This window comes from Populus nigra, chromosome 3, assembly GCF_951802175.1.
Source record: "Populus nigra chromosome 3, ddPopNigr1.1, whole genome shotgun sequence".
NCBI lineage: Eukaryota > Viridiplantae > Streptophyta > Magnoliopsida > Malpighiales > Salicaceae > Populus > Populus nigra.
In genome coordinates, this window is record NC_084854.1 from 8,441,951 (window position 1) to 8,460,605 (window position 18,655).

General features: G+C 34.5%; 2 protein-coding genes across 2 annotated transcripts; one reads left to right on the forward strand and one right to left on the reverse strand.

Annotated features, from left to right (window-relative positions):
• LOC133690044 (uncharacterized) lies at window positions 1–2,656 on the forward strand. Its single transcript, XM_062110188.1, has 4 exons — window positions 1–945; window positions 1,636–1,706; window positions 1,804–2,191; window positions 2,286–2,656. Exons 1-4 carry the CDS (start codon window positions 814–816, stop codon window positions 2,475–2,477), a joined length of 783 nt encoding a protein of 260 aa, XP_061966172.1. The 5' UTR covers window positions 1–813; the 3' UTR covers window positions 2,478–2,656.
• Window positions 2,657–6,147: 3,491 nt separating this feature from the next.
• Window positions 6,148–18,394, reverse strand: LOC133689643 (uncharacterized). Its single transcript, XM_062109593.1, has 3 exons — window positions 18,166–18,394; window positions 17,429–17,835; window positions 6,148–7,299 (listed from the first exon to the last, which is right to left on the reverse strand). The coding sequence occupies exons 1-3, from the start codon at window positions 18,257–18,259 to the stop codon at window positions 6,430–6,432; spliced, it is 1,371 nt and encodes a 456-aa protein (XP_061965577.1). The 5' UTR covers window positions 18,260–18,394; the 3' UTR covers window positions 6,148–6,429.
• Window positions 18,395–18,655: the final 261 nt, after the last annotated feature.

Consider the following 18,655-nt stretch of genomic DNA (forward strand, 5'->3'; position numbering starts at 1 on the left):
ATCTATTTGCTTTGCTTTTTCAGCCCACCCCGTTCTCTCCCTGTCTCTTTCTCTCACTAGGAGGAAGGAAAAGAGGGTAAAAATACACCCGCAAAAGACCCTCTCTTTCTCTCTCTATACAGAAGCTAAAAAACACAAAGACACCCAAATAAGAAAGAAGGAAGAAACATGGAAACTCCACGCACCCCATTCTCAAAAACAAAGAAGAGTCCACACCACCCAACTCTCTCTCTCTCTTTCTTCAATGGCCCAGCTGGACCAAAATTCATGTTTAGAAGAAGAAAAACAAAAAAGAGAAGAGAGAAGAAAGAAGGATATCATAAGATGTCTTCGAATGGGATGTCTTCAAATGTTGTCCTCCAACCAAACCCACCTCACCTCACAGACCCATAATTCAGTATGCCAGAAATACCCTTCTGCAACCCCCAAAAAATCCCATCTTCATCACTGTCTCATGTCTCAAAAGAACACATTTTTTTCACCGAATTATGTGGGCTTCTTTGGGTTTTCTTTGTCTTGGTCAGAGTTTCACAGGGAAAACAGGAAAGCAAGAACCTTCCCATTCCTCTCTCTATCTCTCATCTCTCTTCACTACCCTCACCCTTCTCGATCTCATCTTTCCTTTTATTATTTCTTGCCCATCCCTTTCTCTTTCTCCTTTCTCATTAAAACTCTCTCTAACCTGTTTCCTTCCTTTTATTTCTTCTACCTTTCTCATCTTTCTCCTTTCATTTTTCTCCTCCTATCCATCAAACATACAAAGCCTCTTCTTTGCTTTTAGTTTCTGGGTGCTAGTTTTTATCTTTTCTCATCATGAAGAAGATGAAAGCTGCTGTTGCTGCTATGGACTTTTCTCCTCCTCCTTCATATGCTGCCATGTATGAAGATCCAAGGATCATGCTCAAGCATCAGAGTCTTATGCAGGACTATGATGAGTTATACAAGGTAGTAGCTTTTCTGGGTTTTCTAGCTTTTCTGATTTCTTTGTGGGTTTTCTGTTAGATCTGCTGTTTTGTTAGATCTCCTTTGTTGGGTTTTGTTCATATGCTCTTTTGGTTGCTGAGATTATTGAGAATAACAAGAGAAATGAACTTGTCTTTGATTTGTTTCAGTATTTATGTGAATCTTGCCTTTCCTAAGCTAGATACTGGGAAGGGTTAAGCCTGCAGCTTATTAAGCCAAATGCTTTATAAGGCTTGTCTGAGGGTGGATTTTGTGCTATTTTGGTATCTTTTCATGATCTCGCACGTTTCTTGCCCTGAACAGCATCCATACAGATCAGTTGACTTGTTATCTGGCAACTGTTTCTGGGTTTAATTCATGAATTCGTAGTGTCTAATCTCTTTGATGTTAGCCCCTGGCATGTGTTTGTATGCATTTTTGGTTTTCACACAGATGATTTGTGTGGTTTATTAAAAAAAAAATGCTTTTACCCCTATTTCCTATCTGCCCGGTTGAATAATTCCCAATATTATGGATTCCCTACCTTTCCCTTTGGATGTTCAACAGAAAAACCTTTTTGGGTCCTTTTGTTTGTCTTTTAATTACTTGATATGTAGTTCTTCTAAGTTCTCCATCTTAGGTTGCAACATAGAACTGTTTATAGATGGATTTATAATCCTAAGCATTTCTCAGGAAACAGAAGCCAAGAAAAGGAAATTGCAGATGATGAGACAGAAAAAATTGACCCTAATGGCTGAAGTCAGGTAAAGTATTCTGCCTTTATATGCTTTTATATATGCATAGACTCGTAATCAGATATTAAAGTTGGAATATGGGTGGTGTTTACCTTGTGAATTGTAGGTTTTTGAGACGACGATACAAGTACTTGACACAAAACAAGTCTCAGAAACCCCCAATGGAGCAAAATTTTGTGCAACCACTGAACTTAGTAACTGCTAGTAAAAAACTAAAGGAGAAGAACTCTAGTGGAAATAATGCTTCTCTCAGACCACCAGTTCCACGTTTTGATTTAAACCAGAAAGGAAAGGCTTACATTGAAAGGCAAGCCACTTTGCGAAACCCTGCTCCAATTTTTGACTTAAACAAGAAGCAAAAGACTCACATTGGAAGGGAGGTTGCATTGCTAAACTCAACAATTCCTGACCTGAACAAGAAGGAAAGGACTTACAGTGTCAAGGAAGCCACTGTTCATAATAATACTCCAATTTTTGACTTGAACGAAATTTCGGTAATTATTTATCAACTGTTATTAACTACCGAGCTTTGAAATCGTGCATTTGCTTTCAATTTTGGGCTAACATGATAATTTAACTCCATTGCAGACTGAAGAGGAAGAACATGTTAACGGTGACATGTTGAGAACAGAGGAGCCAAAAATTAGTTTGATGAGAGGTGCAAGTGATGAGATGCATAATGAAAGGAAGTTATCAGCTTGTAGGAATGTTGGAAGTGGATCCAGCAGGGCAGGGAAGAGGAAGATTACTTGGCAAGATCAGGTGGCTTTGAGGGTTTGAGTCCATTCTTATTATTCCAGTTGTAGGTACTGTATTGTGGCACGTCTGGAAAAGTATCCCTTGCCTCAACTTGTTATGGTTAATTCTCGTTTTCCTATTTGTAAAGAAAAAAAAAAAAGATAGTTCCATATATTGTAAACATAGATGAAATGAAGAAATTGATGCCCATTGTTCAGAAATCAATGTGTTTGCTAAATTCATTAGATCTCTTTATTAGTTTTTGTTAATAATTCTTGCAGTTTGGTCAGAAGGAGAACTAGGAGTCAGGAATATTTCAAGAAGTTGCTTTTAGGTTTGGTTAATTGATGTGGGGCTCCTCTCAATTTTGTTTCTTTGCCTCGTGTTCTTGGTTGTTGAATAGGCTTATACTATTGTATCATTCGACTTTCTTGACCGGCAGTGGCTGTTAGATTTTGCCGGATAGAAATGATATTATTATATTCATATTAATATATATTTATTATTAATAAAAATTCAATTTACTTTTAATATTTATATAATATTGGATTAAAAAATTTAGAGTGAAGATAAAGTTCAGGGACAAAAATCTTGTAAATTATAAAATTATTATTATTATGGGATTTTTATTATATTAAAATATGGATGCAAAAATATTTATGGTGGATGCTTTTTTAAATAATATATATTTATTAGTGTCATAGAAATCGATATATATTGTGTTTTTTTTATAAAAAAAAAACAGTTATTCTTATAAGTTGAGATATAAAGGATATTTAAAACTAATATGTACGTGTTTGTCATAAAACATGTATAGTGAATTGACTCACATGTGAAGGAAAGATCATTCATATCTATGGAAAGGCTCATATGATGGTTGTGTAAGTGATTTTTAAACTTGAAATCATAAAATTATCTTACATAGAAAATGTTATGCATTGATCATATTACATATTATCTTAATCGAGATAACAAAAAGGCATACATTGGATATAACATGAATTATATAAAAGTATTTAAGTGATGAAAAAAGGATTCATCATCGTAGGTGAATTAAAAAAATTATTCTATCTGTTCTCAAATAGTATTGATTGAGAAATTTTTACTTAAGGTAAAATGAGATTTGAAAAGGGTTTCAAATCTTATTTAAATAATCAATTATTATTATATAGAAAACAAACATAATTCAATATGACAGACATACTTCGTATTTTAATATTAAATCAAAATATTATTGGTGAAAGAATTCAATTACACCGAGAAACCATTTACTGAAAAGTTAAGTCAAACACTAATAACTTTTTTAATATTTTAGGAATCATGACACTTTTCTTTATGATGCACCTGATCTCAAATAAAAATTAATCAATTGTTAAATTGATAATAAATTAATTTATTTAATTTATTTAATTATAATTATGATTTATTATTGAGATAATATATTAGGAACCTAATGGGTCACACACATTAAGAATCATCAGTCAGAAATTAAACTGTGATGATTTAATTAAGTATGATTTGATTAAATATATTTTAGAAATTAAGGACTAAATTATAAATAATATATAGATTATATTTTTAGACTTAGAAGAATCAAGTAAGGAATTGGTTGAGTTATTTTTTAAAATTGTCTTGATTTAATGTATGTATATTATTTAGAGGGGAATTGATGTTTTACTAATTTATAGGATTTTTCAGATTTTCTTATAATAAGTAGGTTATGTTTTTTATTGTAAGAAGGTTGTCTGTTAGACAAAAAAAATAATATAAATCACAAAATAAAAATTTAGCATTTTAAACATAACAATCTCTTTTTTCTAAATAGAAATTTAGAAGATTTCTCAATTGTGGTTCGTGTGGATTACCGTTGAAAATCTGACAATTAAATAACTTGTGATTTGCGACATCTTAACCTTTAAAAAATTATACAAAAACAAAAAAACATTATATTTTCATATAATAATTCACTAAATAATTTTAAATTTATCTAACAAGATAAACTTTCAAATAATTTTATTTTATTTTATTCATAGCGTTTACCATATTCAAAACCTATCAGCAGCACCCATATTTCCATAAAGAAACGTGGACTTCGAATCTTGGTGCTGTAATGGCTACAGCCAACAGTTTGTATTTTGACAAGATTGGTAGGTCTGTGATCTGCTGGAATTGAAGTTACTTTTCTCGTACGTTATCGGGCCTGTGCTGGTTAGGACTTAGGAAGGGAAATGCCTTCAAGCTTCAAAGATGGAGTTGATGGGGCCTGCTCTGCTCTCTGGGGTTAGACTAAGGACCAATTCATCAAGCCATGCATAACGATAGTGGTTAGCGCGTTCCTTTCATGAATGAATGGAGATGGAGAGTGCAATCAATGGAGATTATTATTTGTTGCTTTCGGTGGAAGAACAATTCACTACCAAATACTAAACATTAAAGCATTTTTATGGTTTCTCTCACAAATAACTTTGTACTTGAATAGTTAGATTTAAAAAAAAAAAATTGATTCTCAAATTTTTTATACAATTAAGCTCTTTTAAGCTTCAATTTAAGGTTGAAAGTGGAAATAACATGTAACATAGATGGTGGCTCCGAGTTTCATGTAAAAAGTTTATTTTAGTCTCTTATATTTGTTGGTTTAGAGTGTTATTAATCCCTTTAGTTTAAAAAAATTTAATTTTAGTATCGAAATTTATTTCCTGTATTTTTCAATTTATTTCTATGAGAGGAGAGGGAAAAAGAAGACCACTTAATTTTGGTTTAGAGAGAGAAAATCATCATTTACAACTATTATGACCATCAAAATAATTTAAATTTGTGTCAATGAGTTTCATTCGATGGAGAATTTTAAGTAGTTGTTTCAAACCTCAATATTGTCTAAAAACAAAATCTAGACCAAAGATGAGAAAATCTATTTAGTTTGATTTTGTGACTGAGCCTTTTTGGGGCTTATTGGGCTACTAAATTTATTTCTACAAGTTCTTGGATTCTTTTTTTATGTTTTTTACCTTTAATAGTTGAAAAATAGATTTTTTGAGTTACAAACTCATAGTCTTGATTTTTAAACTACCTAGTGGTCGGATCTAGGCTGAAAAATAAAAACCATGTTGTCCATCTCTTTAAATGAGAAAAAAGCTCAAGAGTATGAGCCTGGACTTAAAAGACCCACTAGCTCGGGTTGCATGTTGAACTAGAATAATCTAAGTTGTCTAACATGTTTTTTTTCTAGATAAAAACATTTAATATATAATTAATTTTAAATTATAAAATATTTTTTAAAAATAAGATACCAATATCTTTTTTTTTTTTGGTAAGAAAAATAAAAACTTGGGTTAGTGGCCGCTAGACATGTCAGCGTAATATCTAGTGTTGAACTTATTGGTGGGCCTTTTCACGTCGTAGAAAAGTTTTATTCACTGTAGATGGTAGGAAAAAAGAGTCAACCAACCGCAAGCGCACACGGCTGTTTTACTGTAAAAAGCACGTGAAGGGTTTAGACGCCATGGTACGAGGCATGAAGAACATTACCATTCCCAAAGTGGACCTCGATGCCGAGATTTAGATCTGCTTTTGAAAGGTTTTTTTTAAAAAAAAAACATGTATTAAAAAGTTTTTTATTTTAAAATTTAATTTTAACATCTTCATCATAATAATTTAAAAATATATATAAAAAATTAAAAATAATTCAAATTTTAAAAAAAAAAACATTCCCACGGAAAAAATAAATAGATGCAGCTTTCAGCAATGGATAACACAACAGTTTTAAGAGTCTATGGTCACGTCAGCATGAAGAACATTTCATTCCAAAGACCTTGTCAAGGAGACTATCTAATCTACCGAGTTTCCAGATTTGAATGATCTGCAGGCATCGTCTCACAATTTTACGACTCGAATGAAAAAACAGGGGTTCGAATATGCTACAGAACAACACTCCTTTACAGCCCCAAACCTATGTCTACGATACATTTAACTTTCTGAAGATTCCAGGATGGTTGTTTCACTTGCTCATCTTCTCTTGGTTGCTTATTATTTCTGACTGATGCACCCCTTCTTTCTCCATTGTTATTGTAGAAGGTGGACGTGGTTCATCTGCATTTGCAACAGCAGTTTCTGTTCTCTCTGTGTTTGATCCCCTTGCGGCGAGTCCTGAATCAGTTGCTCCTTCAGCCACAAATTCTGAATCTTCAGTTTCTTTAACCGCAACTTCTGAATCTTTTGCCTTCTTATCAGCCTGTACAGCTTCACCGTTTTGACTAGATTTCTGAAGCCGAGCCAGGTGTTTCTTCCCTTTCTTATGAGCCTCCATCACCATTTCAGAGTAGGCTCCAATCTGGCACATTTCACACCAGAACTTAAATTTCTTTTTCATCTTAATCTCCGGTGTCCTCTCCTTTGTCTGAACTGCTTCTGCCATACTTTCGTTCAAGTCCTCCAGTTGCTGATTTTTCTGCTCTAATTGCACATTGTTTCTATTCCCTCTCTCTTCCTTATTCTCAATTTTCTTGTTTGAAAAGTTATCACTCTTGTTAAGTTGAAGTGATTCATCTTCGATTTTTGCCTCCATTTCTAAGCCTGCAGTGGGGATGGTTACCTTAGCTGTCTTTGTGGTTTCCTTTGGCAATGATGCTTTATTGGGATTCCTCGCCATCTTCTGGGCTCTCAATCCTGCTTCCTTGGCCTTGTGCCTTCTGCCTTGAAGGTGTTCATTCAAACCTCTCTCACTTGTAGCACTAACCTGACATAGGGCACAACTCCATTCTTCCTTGGGTTTCTTCTTTATACCAGCAAAAGGAAGTTCACCAACACCTTCTGCAGCTGGTGTTCCAGCCTTCCTCTTCGCTCCACAAAGATTTGGATCCGGTTTCTTCTGCAACACAACACTCAAACATAGTAAGTACATAACCATAGTCATGTGAAACAGTAATTGCCTTATGAATGGTGCAAACTTCATTGGTGTTTTTCTCAAAATAAGAGAGATCCATGCTCCAATGCTCAAGCATTGATTACTACAAAAAAAAAAAATTAATAAAATACAATAAATCAGATTGTATTTAAAAAAATGCAAAATCAAAGCGTACATTGATTGAATACTTATTGACACTAGTAAAAAATTGTGGTGATAGAATTTTAACAAGGATATCCTCCTATCACTCGTCATTTTCTGCCATAACATACTGATTTATAGAGGGGAAATTTAAATGCAAACATCTGATCCAGTAAAGACTTCCAAAACAGACATCCTCTTTCTATGATCAACAAACATGCTTGCTCAGAATAAGGGTTCCTTTAATTGGTCCATCTCAAATAAGTCACTGGTTTCTTAATTAGTACAACGAACAGTAATGCTATTGAGCTAACTAAAGTCTAAAACGTACCTTCATTCTTCTTTTTTTTTTTTCATAACATAACTTGCATATGTTAAAGGGGACCTCTGCTTCTCCTCTGTGCGACATTCAATTAACAGAAATATATATAGCAGAGTGCAACAATTGCAGGGCACACAACCAGACATAATTCACTATGAAGAAAAAACTGAAACTTCTTTGATAAATTTCTAAAGAGCCCAGGCAGGCAACCATTATGCACTTATCACACTTCGCATCTGTAAATCTTGAAACCATTTCAGAGAACCACCACACTAGTTCACACATAAGGCCAGATGAATTACAGTAGTTAATGGTGCGCAATGAGGGTAAGCATTTTTGGTTCATGTGGAATTGTTAGCGTTTCTCTTTACGGTTCAAACCATGGACTTAAATGATAACAGAGATCAAAAAAACAAAAAGTAAATTCTGAAGTGATCAGAATAAATTTCTCCAAATCATGCATCAGTAAAATTTCTTGAAGTCACCTTCATTTTAGTCAAATTACCAATTAAGGCTGTTAGTTGAACAAAAGTTGAATAATGATTCCTTTGTCAATTTTAAAACAGAGAAAAAAAGAAATTGTTTTTTTTCCATAACGGTGTCCTTTCTTCTCTTCTCAATTTCAAAAGCCTTAATCATCTTCCTTGGTCAAACCAATGACGCCCATGAGACTCACATGTACACTAATCTGACCAATAATGGAGATTGCAAACTCTTTGGAAAATGGCTTCTGATTTTAGGTTGTTTTATTTTATGATGTCCTCGGTCCATACCATTCATCTATCGATCTTACATTTCCAGTTTTCAGTCATGTATGATATTAATATATTACCACCACTCATTCAAATTGTGAGGGGTCTCACCCCATATAAGGGGATATATGGCTTAAATTGTGTAAATTGTACGATTTCAACAAAAAAATTGGCAATATAAACCATATTCATCAAGATTTTTAAAACTGCCAAAAATAATGCTATGAATCTTGACCCAAACTGATAAGAATATAGTTTGAAATCTGTCATGACAGAAAAGTTTTTCATCACTTAAATTTATTAAGTATAACTTGAATGAATCTTAGATTCTAGATTTTATATATTTCTAACTTGACTTATGTTCAAATATTGTGCATCCAACAAAAGCACTGGCTATGCATTTTTGTTTTTTCAATCATCCTCTCTTTAAGAACTGATACATCTAACATCCATTCTAAAGATTCATCTAATCACCATTCTAAAGAGAGTATGATGTCATAATTTTCTGGTCCAAATACTCATAGAGATCACACTGCCTTAATACCAAAATTTTATGACCAACTACAAAAGTATCACGGCTCAAAGTTGCAGATTCTATCATCCAATAGAGCAGAGCAATCTTTACTAGTAAAGTTAGGCCTGAGATTATAAGCAAATGCTATAGCATTTGGGAACAAGAATAGTATATTGTGTACATTAAAATTAACTCATGTGTGCATTTAAACCAAACAAGAAGTGTACCAATGAAACTGATAGCTTAGGCCAGGTAAGAAACAACCAGTTTTAGTACATTTCACAAAAAATCGCACCATGTAAAAAGGTTAATTAACAAACATACTAACTTGAATAGCCGTTTAAGTTCTAACCTTCAAATACCAGCAATCATGACATCTCAACGCACATTTTTCAAAAGAACATGTTTTCTTTCCTGAAAGGATAAAAACCAAAAAATTTTATCAACAACAACTGTTAGATTCCAAGGAGTGGAATCAGAGAAAAAGGAATGGAGGAGAAATAATACTGAAGCCATGCATTTCTACATGTCTTACTACCGGAATACAAAATTCCTCCACGATTAAAGGACCCCCTTAAATGTGCAAAATAATATAGTATGTAGCTCATAGATAGATGCCAAAGTGCAGCGTAGCGGAGCGAGGGGAGCAAAGCGCACTGAGTAGAGCGGAGATATTTATAGAAGACCCTAGCTGTCCTAGGGATATTAGTAATTTTCAATAATACCCCTTTACAGTAATTTGTCATTTAGTGAATAAAAGCTCATCATTCCTATGGATGTAGACACATTACCAACCCACTTTAAATCTGTATGTTTTTCTTGTTTTCTCTCTTATGCAATATTCATCATTATTGCTGCATGTTTTACAATAATTGGTATCAGAGTCTGGCTACAATGTCAAGGATTTCTTATGCAAATTCAACATGGTCAAGTTCGATGTATCTGGTCATTTCAAATTATGGCAAAGGGTAAAAGATCCGTTAGTGCAGCAAAACTTGGTGAAGGTGTTATCTGAAAAACAACCAGAAAGCATGAACATCACAAATTGGCAGGAACTGGAAGCGAGGGTTGTGACAACTTTTAGGCTTTGTCTGGATGATGACGTGATGTATCACATCATGGATGAGGAATCACCAACAACAGTTTGGGAAAAAACTAGAAAGTCGGAACATGTCCAAGTCATTGATAAACAAACTTTATCTTAAGCAGAAACTATTTTATCTTAAGATGTCGAAGGGCAAAAATTTGAATCAGCATATCAATGTGTTCAAATTGATGTAAAGTTTGCCAACGAAAACAAAACATTGATGTTACTAAATTCCCTACTTGTTTCTCCTACGTACAAAAATTTAGTTACAACTTTGATGTGTGGGAAAGAAACAATCCAATTGGAGGAGATCAAAAGTAACCCATTAAGCTTTAATATAAGGAAGAAAGCTAATGATGAAAATTCACAAGGTGAAGGGCTGGTTGTGAGGAGTAATCAAAAGTGTGAGAGAAACAAGTCCCAGAGCAAATCGAGGAACAACAAAGCTCAGTCTAAATCCAGGAAGAGGAAGGACATACAATCTTATAAATGGAAAAACAAGACACATAAAATGAGAATATTCAAAGAAAAAAAAAAGGAGAGATACAAAGAACAAAGAGAGCACATCAAAGTCTGCGAATGTAATGAAACAAGACTCAAAGAGCGGTATTGGAGATATGCTTTCTGTTTCATCTAGTTCAGGTCATCTCACAGATTCATGGTTATTGAATTCAGCATGCTCTTATCACATGACACCCAATAAAGATTGATTAGACACCTACAAGTTAGTTAATTCTTGTTCTATTCTTATAGGTAACGATAATCCATGCAAAGTTATTTGAATAGGAAATATCAAGATTAAAATGTTTGATGATGCTATTAGAACATTGTATGATGTTAGACATATACCGAATTTGAGAAAGAATCTGATTTCCTTGGGCACTTTAGACCGTATTGGGTTCAGTTTCAAATCTGAAGGTGGGAGTACTAAAGGTGAGTGAAAATGCTATGACAGTAATGAAAGGACCATATTCACTAGTGTAGCTATGTTGAGAAAGTGTTAGAAAAGTTTAGTATGAATAATACAAAACCAGTGAGTACACCTTTAGCGAATCATTTCAGAATATCTATCGCTCGGTGCCCAAAGACATATGATGAAGTACATGTCAAAAGTTCCATAAGTTAATGCAGTGAGGTGTTTAATGTATGCTACGGTTTGAGCAGGACCAGATTTGGCAAAAGCAGACAGTGTGATGAGCAAGTTTCAATCAAATCCAGAACGACATCATTGAGATGTATTCAAGTGGATCTTTAGATATTTAAAGGATACTACAAATTATGGCATAATGTTTAGCAGACAACAGAGTGATCTTTTAGTTATGGGATATGTGGATGCAAACTATGCAGGGAACTTGGATGATTAAAGATCTACCGCAAGTTATGTAATTACTTTGGTAGGGGGCCTCTTTGTTAGAGGTCTATGGTCCAGTCACTAGTTGCACTAGCTATTAATAAGTCAGAATATATGGTAGTGGTTGAGGCTGCCAAGGAAGCCTTGTGGCTTATAGTTTTGGTCAAGGAGCTAGGTATTCAACATGGTGGAGTTCGATTACATTGTGATAGTCAAAATGCCCATATACTTGGCAAAAGAACCAGATGTATCATGCAAGGACCGAGCACATAGATGTGAGGTTTTATAGGATCAAGGAATTGGTTTTATCTAGTGAACTATTGCTTGAGAAAGTTCATACTTTTGAGAATGCAGTAAACATGTTGACAAAGCCTATTACTATAGATAAGTTCAAGCATTGCATGAACTTGATTAATGTTTCCAAGTGCTAGATGAGAGACGTCCCAACCTATTGTCCCAAGTGGAGTTCCAGGTTATGGTTACTTCAGTTTTCTCCTACGAGATAGATATTTACCAAGGTGGAAATTGTTGTAATATATAGCTTATAGATAGATACCGGAGTGAAGTAGAGCAGAGCGAAGGTAGCGAAGCGAACCAAGAGGAGCGGAGGTATTTATAGTAAACCCTAGCTGCCCTAGGGTATTAGTAATTTCTAATAATACCCCTTTACTGTAATTTGACATGTAATGAAATAAAAATTCCTCACTCATGTGAATGCAAGTATATTGTCGAATCACATTAAATTTGTGTGTTTTTCTTGTTTTCTCTCTTATGCAATATTCATCATTATTGCTGCAGGTTTCACAACACAAAATTATCAGTGTATTTCTTTATTGATGCAGGTTTCACAACACAATTATTAGTGTATTTCTGTTCCAGAAACTAGGTTGTCAAATAATGATGACCAAAAAATGTGGAGGTAGGTAGACAAGTACACATCAATTTCCTTTATTTTCAATCTTTAACAAAGAATAGAGGCGCAAGGTCATGTCACTTCCAAGAAAAAATAATTAGAAATGTATTGGAACACTCTACTATCATGTAAAATAAATCACATATTATTTTATTAGTAAAGTCTATCATTTTCTAGGAAACAAAAATAAACAAAATCTAGGGAAAATAACACTGACTCTGTAAGAAGACAGTGAGCAGTGCTCCAGGTCATATACAAGTTAAAGCATGCTTACAAAGGCTTACACAGCTTATAAGATATCCTGATGCAAAACTATTTTATTTTCATCGACAATCTGCGTTAACACCAGTGCACTTGTAAATGAACATCTTTCACAAAACTAGTGTTGGCCTGCATGAAGCCAAAAAAGTTAAAAGGAAAGTACAAATACTTGCTGCATATACACAAAACAGCGTTCTCCAAGTAAACCTGCAAATGAGAAATCAGAGCCCAAGGGATCAATGAAGCCATCAATGTAGATCATCCCTTCCCAGATGAAGAAAGACCAATCACAAATTGCTGTAGCAGACAAGAGAGCTACAGTGAACTAGGAAGATATCTTTACTCAATGGCTGCAATGCCCCTTAAGAACAGACTTCAAATTTGCTGGATCACAAGTAGAGCCACCACATGTATTGGCAGCAAGCCTAGATGTAAATCATGGGCATTGATGGCATTGCTCAATCGACAATGGTAGTTTTTATTCCTCCCTAAAATATTTATCATGTGTTTAGCTTACATAAAGTTTTTTTCTTTTTCAATCTTTGAGAGAATTTTCATAAGCATATATTTTCATGTTTACTTTATCAACCTATCACATTTCGTTACCACAACAAGTAAAGGACATGATTTTCCTTCAACAATGTTTCCTGCGACAACATTGGCCTAACACCATGAATTAATATTCCACTTGTAGCCTTCACAATAAACATCAATTTTAAGATTTGTGTGTTGTTTAATTGGTTGAGATTCTCAATTGTTTTCCTTAATGGGATTGTTGTTGTAAGAATGTTGTCATGCATTGCTTTTATGCAATTCCATTATCAAATTTGCAATCTAATTTCTCTAAAAATAAACTTGTTCCTCAATTGAGATTTAATTCAATCTATGCATGGCTGGATTGATTGTAGGAGAAGCACGGTTTGAGAGAAATATGGCCTTCAATATGCTCCTCATGTTCATGTTTTCATGTGTGTTTGGTATAAAGGTGGTACAAGGATGATGTTTGGTATTAAGGTGATGGTGGGGAAAAAAAACTTTTTAAGTGTTTTTTCATCTGAATTGAAAATATAATAGGGTTTCAATTTGGATGAAATTGCACTTAAAAACTCCTTTTTACTCACTGCTCCCTTAATACACACTTGAGTATCTGTGTAAGTTACTTTTCCTGTCACTTAAATAATAAAAAGTACCTCCTTTTTTGTGCAAAGTATAATTTAATGCTTTGCTAAAAAACGAAAGTATTTTTACCATTTAAGAAAAGGAAAACCCCCTATCATTTAGATGAATGGATCTGTGCTGCTTCAAATTATAAAAGCAAGTCCTGCTGCTCATAAGGAAAAAGAAACAACAAATCAATGCACTCCAAAGTTCATGCTGTCAGAATTTTAGAGCACGAAAAAAAAACTGTGCAAACTAAGAATGAATGGGTTTTGTTGAGAAATATATGGTCATTCAAAGCTATTTATATTTCATTAACTGTAATCGTATTTAGTTTTTTTTTTTTTTTTTTTGTACTTAGACTACCCAGAATAGAATAGTGTAAATATAGCAACTCCCTTGTATAAAGTTTAGTCTCCTACTGCAAAACAATTATTTTGAAGGAAAATATTCTTGTTTTATTCTTTACATGATATCAGAGGAGGGAATGATACACAAGCTTTTCTATTCTTTCCTTCTTCTGAATGGTTCCTATTATCATGGAGGAACAACAACCTTTGAATGAAGACAAACTTGATTCAACCAATCCACATTTTCTGCACCATTCAGATCATCAAGATATGATGCTCGTTTTCAAGCCTTTTAATGGGTATGGTACTCATTTCCAAGCCTTTTAATGGGGGTAATTACTTGACATGGTGTAGGGCCATGATGATTTCTTTGAACGCCAAATCCAAACAGGGTTTTATAGACGGAACCACCATAATGCCATCTACCATAGACAAGCCATACGAGTATGCTTCATGGAAAAAGTGCAAAGATATGATTCTATCTTGGATTCTAATTCACTCACACAGGACATTCCAGATAGTGTTATTTTTTTGGTCACGGCACAAGAGGTATGGGAAGATCTCCAGGATTGTTTTTCTCAAAACAACACTCCTCATATTTTTCAGATTGAGAGAGATATTGCTTGTCTTGCTCAAGATCAGATGACTGTTACAGCCTAATACACGAAACTTAAAAAATTATGGAATGAATTAGGATCCTATAATAATACCATTTGTTCTTGAGACATCGACTGATGCAAATTATGGAGCGGACCATAATAGACATCGACTGATGCAGTTCCTTATGAGACTCAATGAATCCTACAGTGCAATTCAAGGTCAGGTTGTGTTGATGAATCCATTACCTGACATTGCTAAATCCTATGCTTCTATTGTACAGGAAGAGAAGTAGTGTAGTCTAGGGAGTACCCGTGAAACAACAGAGAATTCAACTATGGATAAGCAAAGGACTGAATCAGCGGCCCTGGCTGCTAGACATGGACAAGGTATTTCTTCTCGTTCCATCTCTTCTAACCAAAAGCCATTGCACTGCTCTTATTGTGACCGTGACTGTGACCGTGACCGTGACCATCATGTGCAAGAAACATGCTGGAAGTTGAATGGTAGCCACCAGAACACCCTAAACATACATCAAACAAGTTTGCCCAAGGAAGTGCTCACTTCAAGCGCAATAATGGCCATCAGTCTTCTGCCAACAATGTTAAGAAGGGTCAAATAATACAGGAGGTATCTTCGGCGACAAATGGGCTTTCAGAATTGCAGAGTCAGCAAATATTGTTCACCATGCAAGGAAAACGAACAGCACAACCAGCCAATTCCCCTACCAATTCAAAAGCTAATATTGTTGACACTTCCTCATGTTTGTTACCAACATTGTTAAGCCTCTATCAATTGATTATTGATAGTGGTGTGACAGACCACATTACTCCCTCTTCTACTCTACTTGTCAAGAGTCGCAAAAATATTGTTTTGCCATCAGTCATTATACCGAGTGAAGAACAGGCTTCTATTACTTCCATTGGAAATTTACCTTTAAATTCTGCAATTACTTCAAAAAATGTGCTTGGTGCACCATTTTTTAAGGTGGACTTAATGTTTAATGCCTGTGAGCAAAGTTACCAAAGATTTGAATTGCTCGGTAACCTTTTTCCCTTACATTTTGCAAGACTTGGTGATGAAGATGATGATTGATTTGGATAAACAACGAGATGGACTTATCACTTGGTTGCATTGGCATCAGACAAACCACGAACTCCATCATCAACCGCAACCACTTCTTGTCGACCATCCAGTCCTCAAGTCCCCTCTTCCATAGCTTTGTGGCATTGCTAATTAGGGCATTCTTCTTCCTCCAGATCAGGTTTTATGGCAAAGCACCTATTAAATTGTCTTTTTCAGTTGAATAATGCTTGTGATGTTTGTGCACTTGCAAAGCAAAGTCGACTTTCATTCTCTGTTAGTTCAATTTAATCCATTAGACCTTTTGAATTAATTCATTGTGATATTTGGGGCCCTTATAAAATTACTACTTTTTTGGTTCAAAATACTTTTATCTTTGCAAGCTTTTTTTAATCGAATTGGGGTGGATATCTGACATCACGTAGATCCACTATAGGCTATTGTATTTTTTTGGGATTTTCCTTTATTTCTTGGCGGACAAAGAGGTAGAAAATCGTGTCCCTCTCTTCAGCAGAAGCCGAAAACAGTCATGACAGGTACATGTAATGAATTATCTTGGCTACGCTCATTGTTGTTGGATTTGAGAATATTGCATCCAAAGCCAGCATTGTTCTATTGTGATAACACATCAGCTTTATATATAGTAGTCAATCTTGTTTTTCATGAAAGAACTAGACAAGCAGAGATGGACTGTCATTTTATTCATGACGAGATAAAAGATGGTTCAGTTAAAACAAAATATGTTTCTTCAGCAGATCAACTCACATATGTATTTACAAACCCATTTGGGAAGGAAGCATTCTAAACTATGATATAAAAGATGGGCATTCTTGACATCCACTCTCCAACTTTAGGGGGGGGGGGGGGGGAGGTTGAGAAATATATGGTCATTCAAAGCTAAATATATTTCATTAACTGCGATTGTATTTAGTTTTCTTTTGTAATTAGACTACCCATAATAGAATAGCGTAAATGTAGCAACTCCTTTGTATAAAGTTTAGTTAAAGAAAATATTCTAGTTTTATTCTTTACAGGTTTGGGTCAGAGTTTATGTGTTTGGTGTAATATATGATTCATAGTTAAAGCGCAAGATTTGGCTAAGCTGATAAAGGCATGCTAATATGAAGAGATGGAGTGCTAATATCATCACCAATAAATTTTCATCTTTGGATGTTTAATAGACAAAAGAACACTCTTAAAAAAAGAAAGAAAAAAGAAAAGAGGAGAACCTTTCCCTCTTACATGAAAGTATCTAAATCTAATACAGGTTCAAGTGACCAAAAGAAGTCACATAAAACACCACCAAATCAAGCCAGAAAAAGAAAACCACAGCTGAAAATCAACAGAGATTCACACAAGCAAGGCATTCACATGATACTCAATTATCCTTGTGACAATTAAACAAAAACAAAAAAAAATGTTCCTAGTTTGGAAAAAAAAAAAAGATTGCTAGACGGGCAAGTTAATAAAAATATAATGCAGGAATTTAAGGATAAATAAATAAATAAACTATGAGTGAGGGAAAAAAAACTAAGAATATTAGCAAGAGTTTTATAAGACTGACCAGCACGATTACTTTATCCTTGTTATTTTCCGTTGAAGGTTTCATCTCTGACTCTGGTAACCTTGGCACCGGCGGCAACATATAAGACACCCCATGACCGTGAAATGCTAAACGATCTTCGGGCCAGCTACAATCAAATTGGTTCACGAAAGGACCCGGCAGCAGAGGCTTCCTCGAATCAAACTGCATTGTCAATCTTTCTTCAAAAGACATCCCTCGTCCTCCTCGCATTGCCATTTCTCTTTCCACCATCAACTCCCTCCTCACCTCCGCTTCCAGCTCTCGTCGCCACGCCATTTCTTGTGCAATTATTTCCTCTCTTATACGCTCCTTCTCGATTCGGCGCAGGATTAACTCGTTTCGCATTGGCTCGGGAATTTGTCGCGGATCAGCGTTTGGATAGGAAGCTGGAAGAGAAGATTAAAGCATAAAAATTTGTGGCCTTCAATCGGAGAAGAGAGTAGGGTTTTTCTGAGGTGTGACGGTGTTTGGTTCCCAAGAAAATCAAAGAAAGGGAAGCAAACTTCCATCATTTGAGCCACAATGAACTTGGAAATCAAGAAACTCTTCAAGAAAATAAATTCTTGATTAGAAAAAAAATAAAATCAAGCGGTACTGTAAAACTTAAGAATTGATCAAGGCTGTTTTTATTATTATGTTTTTCTTTCCTTTCAGTTTCTTAGGAACCAAACAGAGGTTTAGAAAAAATGAAGGTAAGAAAAGAAGATTGCACGGACCTCGCAATGCTTGTTCGTAAAAATAACCGATACTAGATGACGGGGAGAAGCATACCGGTGGCCTGTTGTCTCCAGCTCGAAACTTGAACTCCATGGAAGCAGAAGAAGAGAGCTTTAGAGATTTTTAGACGGTGGAGGAAGAAGATAAAGATGAAAAGTTGGGCCAAAGTGAAAGACGGAGAGAGATAATGCTTTAGCAGAGATTTTTTATTTATTTTTGGAAAAGTACAGTGATTGTTTTTTAAATTTTTTTAATATTTTACAATAATATTTTTTAGTTTTAAAAAATTATTTTTTTATTAATATATTAAAATAATTTTAAAATATAAAAAAATAATTTTAAAAAAATAAATTAAATTTTCATAAAATCTCCAAACAGCGCTGAAAAGAAAAAAAGTTTTGTTACTCAGTTCTCTGTTCTGGAGGAGAGCTGCAAGCGGATTGGTTGTAATAAAAAAATGAAAAATAAAAAGATAAAAATATTTTTTTT

Excerpts from the sequence above, each read along its gene's own strand:
- LOC133689643 (XM_062109593.1), bottom strand. The coding sequence starts at position 18,259 with ATGGAGTTCAAGTTTCGAGCTGGAGACAACAGGCCACCGGTATGCTTC. Across the intron at positions 17,836-18,165 it reads TTACGAACAAGCATTGCGAG|CTTCCTATCCAAACGCTGAT; the intron begins GTCCGTGCAATC and ends CTTCTCTTCCAG. Across the intron at positions 7,300-17,428 it reads AGGATAAAGTAATCGTGCTG|AAGAAACCGGATCCAAATCT; the intron begins GTCAGTCTTATA and ends GTTGTGTTGCAG.
- LOC133690044 (XM_062110188.1), top strand. The coding sequence starts at position 814 with ATGAAGAAGATGAAAGCTGCTGTTGCTGCTATGGACTTTTCTCCTCCT. Across the intron at positions 946-1,635 it reads ACTATGATGAGTTATACAAG|GAAACAGAAGCCAAGAAAAG; the intron begins GTAGTAGCTTTT and ends AGCATTTCTCAG. Across the intron at positions 1,707-1,803 it reads ACCCTAATGGCTGAAGTCAG|GTTTTTGAGACGACGATACA; the intron begins GTAAAGTATTCT and ends TGTGAATTGTAG.